The following is a 7356-nucleotide window of genomic DNA, read 5'->3' as shown; positions in this document are numbered from 1 at the left end:
TTGGTGCCTGAGCTCCAACGTCTGGGACCGCGGCCAGCCGCCGCCGCCGCCGGCGCCCCGCCGCACCCCACCAGCAGGAGCGCACGCGGGCCCCGCGGCCCGGGGGAGGGCTTCCCGCGGGCGGGCCGGGCGGGGCAGGCGCGCTCCGGCCGCCCCGGGGGAGGGGTTCCCGCGGACCAGCCGGGGCCCGGCCGGGCCGGGCCGGGTGGGGCGGCGTGTTTTAAGTCGCCGATCCGACCCGACGCGCTCACTCGCGCGCCAGGCCACCGCCACTCGCCATGGAGCGCTCCCCGCTGTGCGCCCTGCTCCTCGGAGCCGCCGGGCTGCTGCTCCTGCTCCTGCCCCTCTCCTCTTCCTCCTCTTCGGACGCCTGCGGCCCCTGCGAGCAGGCCACCTGCCCGCCGCTGCCCCCGCTCGGCTGCCAGCTCGGGGAGACGCGCGACGCGTGCGGCTGCTGCCCGGTGTGCGCCCGCGGCGAGGGCGAGCCGTGCGGCGGCGGCGGCGCCGACAGGGGGCACTGCGCGCAGGGCATGGAGTGCGTGAAGAGCCGCAAGAGACGGAAGGGCAAAGCTGGGGCGGCAGCCGGCGGCCCCGTGGTGAGCGGCGTGTGCGTGTGCAAGGCGCGCTACCCGGTGTGCGGCAGCGACGGCACCACCTATCCCAACGCCTGCCAGCTGCGCGCCGCCAGCCTGAAGGCCGAGAGCCGCGGGGAGAAGGCCATCACCCAGATCAGCAAGGGCACCTGCGAGCAAGGTGGGCACCTGCGCGGTCCTTCTGCGCCTGCGCGCGTGCGTGCTCGGGTCACCCCCGACGGGGCGGCCGCCTGGTACCCGCCGTGGTGCTCGGGCCACCCCCGACGGGGCGGCCGCCTGGCACCTGCGATGGCTCTCCAGAGCAAACTTGGAGACGCACAGGAGAGGAAGAGTTGGCAGCCATCCCGAGGCCAACAGCCACGGGCGATGCTAGCCTGCCTCTTTGGGGTTTTGTTGGTTTTGGTGGTGGAGGCGGTATTGGCTTTATTTAAGGTTTGGTACATGCGCCAAGAAAGTGAGAAATCACAGAACCCAGGGTATAAATAGCAGAGTTTCCAAGACCTCAGGCTCTGCCATCTCCAACCTCCCCCAAGCTGGTCCTCAACAGCTGGCAAAGCCATTCACCAGCGCTGCACCCACGGTTTTGGGAAGCCAGAGATGGCTTTGTTTTCTCTCTCTCTCTCTTTATTCTGGGGAGAGGGAGGAGTTTTCATAGCGAAGTACTTTTTAGAAAGTTGTTTGTTCCTCGTTCTTTGCCCAGATTTTGTACTTTAAAATGAGGTTTTCTATTTCTTAATAGGCACTTTAACACGTTTTCTGCCAGTACCCAAACAGTAATCTAGCTAGCTAATTACACTTGTGGGCCAAAAATAAAAACTCTTTGAGCAAAACTTTAATGATGTAGTTTATGTTGTGGACTTTATGACCATTTTGGTTTTCCCTTCTTGTTCTTTTATTTATTTGTTTTGTTTTTTTTCTGGGGCACAATTTGTCTCCAGGATGCAGCAATGCTTTTGAGATTGGGTTTGACTGTTTGTTTTATTCCATACAAGCCCAAACTTGCCATAAACGAAATGAGAAAAATAAAGTCTGCACTTGGAGAAAAATATTAAGTCTAACGCCTAAAATAACAGTTTCCATCAACAGTAATTTCAAGGGAAACTTAGAAATCTGAGCCTGCCAGTTCCTTTCCTAGTCCTAGCCAAGGTAGGGAAGGCAGGAAAGGCAATTATTTGACAGAGAGAAGCTGTTGCTTCTTCACACTTTCTCCAAATTTCCAAACAATTCTTTCCTTAGAGCTTTTCCCAGAAGTCCATCTGTTAATAGGTTACATGTCTCCATTTCGAAGTTCACCACTGGAAATCTTCCATGGCGTAACTTACTGTGGGCTATTTTACAGTCCTCTTAAGCTTCACAGCCCCACTTTATACATGCATATGTTCCAGCAGCAATAGCTCTTTATGCTTTTGGATTTCATGATGTGATGTATCAGACACATCATAAAAAGAGGCATTTGCGCTGTTTAAGAATTCATCTAAATATTGAGATTCCAAAGGGAATTTTCTCCACAATCTAATCAAAGCAGAACATTTAGCTGGGTGGTGGTGGCTCCCACCTGTATTCCTAGCTCCTCAGGAAGTACAGATCTGAGGATCCGCATTCCAAGTCATCCCACACAGACAGATCCAGAGAGCCTCTCATCTCCAAGGAGCCAGCAAAAAGTCAGGAGTGGCTCAAGTTGTAGAGTGCCAGTCTTGAGCAAAAATCCATACCAGAGTGGGAGGCCTTGAGTTCAAACCCCAGTACTGGTTGCAGGGTGGAAAGGAGAAGACAAGAGCATTAGCCTGGCAATTTTCTTTAGGCATTGTTATTTGATCTGCAGTTTTATCCCATTTGCTTTCCTGCTTCTTAATTCCACCACCCCTCAATACAGAAGAATGGTACACATTAAGACTGGTGTTCATCCAAAGCTAAGGCTTCATTTTCCATGTATCTCCAGCTTCTCCAAAAGTCCTTGCTTTTCCTTACACCTGTGAGAGGTTAGTATAAACAGCATATGAAACTGGAAACCTTGATGTAAATTAATTAGCCTTTCCTCCCACCCTGATCTGAGAGGTTGTAGGAGGAGTGGGGGGGGGGCACAGGTGGGAGGGAGAGAGAGAGGGAGAGAAAGAGAGAAACAGAAGAGACACAGAATGAGATAGAAACCAAGTCTCCTGGTATATTTCTGTTGAATCTTGGGTGTGCTTTGACAATGATTCGCAAATAGAATTTGCTAATAACAATTTGCTAGTGACAATTAGAAACCAACTAGACAGAGCACAGTTTACCTCTATGTCATTTAAACTGGAGCTTTGCAAAGGATAAGAAATGCATTTTCTAGTGTGCTCCAGCTATTTCTGCCCTCAGAAGAAAGTTGAATTATATTTGACTCTTGTGGGAAAGGAAGCATTGTAAGACTCAGCCCCAACAGTGTACATTTATTAAATCTCATTTAACATACATTGTTGAGAAGATAGAAGCTTGTCTGCACTGTGCTAGATACTACGTGGGCATAAAGAAAATCTGGTCCTCCTAATTAGGAAAGCGCATGTACAGGTTGCAGTTTCTGAGTGCATTTCCCCTTGAGCCCTGAACCCTCGCTCTGCCCTCAATCTTCTCCTTCTTTCCTGAGAGGATCATCATTTACTCAGCTCCAGATAGTGAGCTTGTCCTTCTTCTTCCTCTTCCTCTGCAGTAGAAGGCAAAGCCATTTGCCTAAAAATCTGTTTGAAAGGCAGTGAGGTAATCATCTCAGATCCTGGAACTGTCATCATGAATTTAGAGCCATTAGATGTTACTGCCATGCCTGAAATCCTAGGTAACTAGAATGGGGGAATCTGATCATTCAGTTTAATAAAAAGAAGTTGATACAACGAAGCTGAGACATGATATAAAAATACAGTGTTGAAAGAGATCCTGATGCTTCTCTATTCCAGTTTCTGGATACATCTTTGCTCATGGTTCTTGAAATCTTTTTTATCTTTGGTAAACACATTTCAGACACTTTGATATTTTGGAATATGATTGCCTCTCCTCTCTAAGTTAATTTTTATTTATGGTACTAGAATATCATTCCTAACTGTCTTTCTTCTGAGTACCTCTAGGATCAAGTTCAACTATCCACTTGAGCACAGAAGGATCTTCACAACATAATGCCATTCTGCCAAACACAGTGGCTCACACTTGTAATCCTAGCCATTTAGAAAGCTAAAATCTGAGGATCATGGTTTTAAGCCAGCCCAGGCAAGAGAGTCTCTGAAACTCTTATCTCAAATGAATCATCAAAAACCAGAAGTGGACCTGTGTCTCAAGTAGAAGAGTATCAGCCTTAGGTACAAAAGCTAAATGACAGCACTCAGGCCCTGAGTTCAAACCTCAGAACTGGCACTCCAAACAAACGGATATATCCATTCGCATTCTATTATGTTGGCCTCTTCTCTTCTGTTCTTGTGTTATCTCAACACATCTTAATTCTTCTTGGTTCCATGCCTTTGTAAATGCTGTGCCTTCTGCCTGGAATGCTTCCCTGCCTACACCTGACTATACACACACATTCTTCACACCTTCTATGCTTATCTTCCTACCCCTCATCTAGCCTGCTCAGATATTGTCACTTCCTTTGTACACACACACACACACACACACAATTACCATGTTATTCTCCTAACATTGTTCAGCATTTAGCCACTGAAGAAAACCGTGTCGTTTTATGACAGCATGGATGAACCTGGACGACATCTTTTTTTTTTTTTTTTTTTGGTCATGGGGCTTGAACTCTGGGCCTGGGCTCTGTCCCTCAACTCTTCAGCTCAAAGCTAGCATTCTACCACTTGAGCCACAGCACCACCGGTTTTCTGAGTGGTTTATTGGAGATAAGAGTCTCACAGACTTTCCTGCCTGGGCTGGCTTTGAATTACAATCCTCAGGTCTCAGCCTCCTGAGTAGGTAGAATGCTAGATACAGGTGTGAGCCACTGGCGCCTGGTGACATCTTAACTGAAACAATCCAGCCATGGAAAGACAGATACATGATGTGAAACCTCATATGTGAAACCTAAAAAGCTAAACTCATAGGAACAGCTAGTAAAGTGGGGCTGAGGTGGGGTTGGGGCTCTGAGCTGTTGGAAAAGGACACAAAATCTTAGTTCTGGGTTCCTTCCAGAATTCAGGAGCTCTGTTACACATCACAATGATGTTCCTTATTAGCAATATATTATATGCTTTAAAAATTGCCAAGAGACTTAATGTAGAAAGAAAGAAATGAGAGAGAGAGAGAAAGAGAGAGAGAGAGAGAGAGAGACAAGGGAAGGAAGAGGGAAGGAGGGAAGGACGGATGGAGGGAGGGAGGGAAGGACGGAGGGAAAGGAGAAAAAGACAAGCAAGCACTTGAAAGCCAGGTACGTGAGGCTTATGCCTATAATCCTAGCTACTTAGAGACTGCCACTGGGAGGACTGAGGTTTGAAGCCAAGCCAGACATATACATAGGATTCCCCTTCTCAACCAGTAATGAGACATAAGGATGCACACCTACCATCCTATAGGACAGGAGGACTGAAGTGGGCAAATGGAGGTCCAGGCCTACACCCAGGCAAAAAGCAAGTCTGTCTCAAAAATAACTAGTGCAATCCAGGCACAAGCATCTCATGCCTAAAGTCTTAGCTACTGAGAACTGAGGATCAAAGTTCAAAGCCAGCCTGGGCAGGAAAGTTTGTAAGATTTTTTTAAAGTTTTTTATTGTGAAAATACTATACAGAGGGGTTACAATTACATGAGCAAAGTAATAAGTACATTTCTTATCAAGCATTGTTCCTCCTCCTTTGTTTTTCCCCTACCATTCCTGCCCTCCCATCTCCATGACTACACTCCCCCCACAAAGTTGTAAAGTTCGTTTTTCAACATAGTATTTTGTACATCTCATTGTTGCACTGAGTCCACCTGTATCCCTGTTTAAACAATGTGTTTTTTTTCCCTTCCCTTCTCCAAATTATACCAACCTCAAATACAGTGAAAACAGGGATTATACCATGGGGGAGGGACATACAAAGCAACAAATCACCTTATAAATATGTTAGAAATAATAGCAAGAATGAAAAAACCACTTGTGTCCTTATCTTGGGGTTCATTTTCCCTAACCTCATCTTATCTGACCTTTTCTGCTTGTCTCAGACATATACTAGTTATTGCAAATAAGGGAAACCATAGGACCTATGTTTCTTTGGGCCTGGCTTACTTCACTTAATATGATTTTTTCCAAGGCTTTCCATTTCCTAACAAATGGGGCAATGTCATTCTTTCTGATGGAGGCATAGAATTCCATTGAGTATATATACCACATTTTCTTGATCCATTCATCTACTGAGGGGCATATGGGTTGGTTCCATATATTAGCTATGGTAAATAATGCTGCAATAAACATAGTTGTGCTGGTAGCTTTCGTATGGTCTTGTTTGTGAACATTCGTGCAAATGCCCAAAAGTGGCATTGCTGGGTCATAGCGGGGCTAAAAAGCTGTAAGTGGAGTTGTGGCTTAAGAGAGAGAGCATCGGCCTTGAGCAAAAAAGCTGCCCTGAGTTCCTGCCCTACTTAGTAGTAGTAGGGAACAACAACAAAAATTAATAAGTGCAAAAAGGCTGGAAGTGTGGCTCAGTGGTAAGCGCAAAAAGCCTTGTAAGCACAAAACCCAGGTATTACACACACACACACACACACACACACACACACACACACACACACACAATAAGAGAATTTACACGCCATGATATTTATTTAGCCATTCCCCAACATATACATATATCGAAACACTCTGTTTTGAGGCTGGAGGCATGGGAAGCACAAATTTAAGCCCCAGTACCATACCAAAAAAAGTTGTACAGCAAAAATAATAAGCTTCCTTAAGCTGTCAAGGACACACCTTTTTAGAGCCAGATGCAATAGCTCACACCTTAATCCAGCTACTTAGTAGGTGGAAATTGAGAGGATGGAGGTTCAAAGTCAGCCTTGGCAAGTTTGCAGGACCCTATCTCCACAGAGAAAGCTGGGATGCCAAGTTATCCCAGCTAAAGCAAGAAGCATAAATAGGAAGCTCATAGTCTAAGTGAGACTCTATCTCAAAAATAACGGAAGCAAAAAAAAAAAAAAGCTAAAAGGGTACCTGCATAGCAAGGCAAAGCCCTGAGTTTAAACCCCAGTACTGCCAAGAGAGAGAAAGAAAGAAAATTTATAAGCTATATTTTATAAATAAAGGAGGTGTAGCCTGTGCCCACCACACAGAAAAGGAAGGCAGAGGGGCTATTGACCACTATACGGAGTCCTGTCAGGATGTGATATTCAGCCACTACCTTAGAGCCTGGATCTTCCAAGCACAAGGTTTGTAGGAGCCACTAGTGGTACAGTTGAATTTACACATTTAGAAAGCCGCTGTTGGCTCCCGTTGGAGGAAGAGATTGGAAGGGCATGACTGTAGTCAGCAACTCCCATTTGGAGAACTGGTACCACAATTAACTGCAGGTGTCAGGGCTTCTTCAGGAGGCCCTTGGTGTCTCTCAGACCTTAGAAACACTGTCAAGCCCGGGGCGCTGCTGGTCATGGAAAAGTTGGTTACCTGGGAGTGAGAAGCTCTTCCTGATTTCTTATTAAATGGCTGCTCCCACAGTCCCCACAGGTCACTTTGCCTCCAAATTACAACTACTTGGTTTATTTCAGGAAGCTCTTTCCTGCTTCTAAATCTGCATTTCTCCTTCTCCCTCTCCTTCTTTCTCTTCTCTTCCTCACATACCAAAAA

At 46.6% G+C, this 7356-nt stretch overlaps 1 protein-coding gene across 1 annotated transcript in view; it reads left to right on the top strand.

The window, feature by feature from the left end:
- The first annotated feature begins 216 nt into the window (after positions 1–216).
- The window catches only part of Igfbp7 (insulin like growth factor binding protein 7), a 66778-nt gene continuing 59638 nt past the window's right edge, over positions 217–7356 (top strand). Inside the window, exon 1 of the mRNA XM_042678259.1 lies at positions 217–753. Within this exon, the coding sequence (XP_042534193.1) occupies positions 279–753 (475 nt within the window). The 5' untranslated portion in view covers positions 217–278. The remainder of the gene's footprint in view (positions 754–7356) is intronic.

This window comes from Dipodomys spectabilis, unplaced genomic scaffold, assembly GCF_019054845.1.
Source record: "Dipodomys spectabilis isolate Male_0828 unplaced genomic scaffold, ASM1905484v1 ptg000043l, whole genome shotgun sequence".
Lineage (NCBI taxonomy): Eukaryota > Metazoa > Chordata > Mammalia > Rodentia > Heteromyidae > Dipodomys > Dipodomys spectabilis.
The sequence above is the reverse complement of the archived record's forward strand: the minus strand, read 5'-3'. Positions and strand labels throughout refer to the sequence as shown.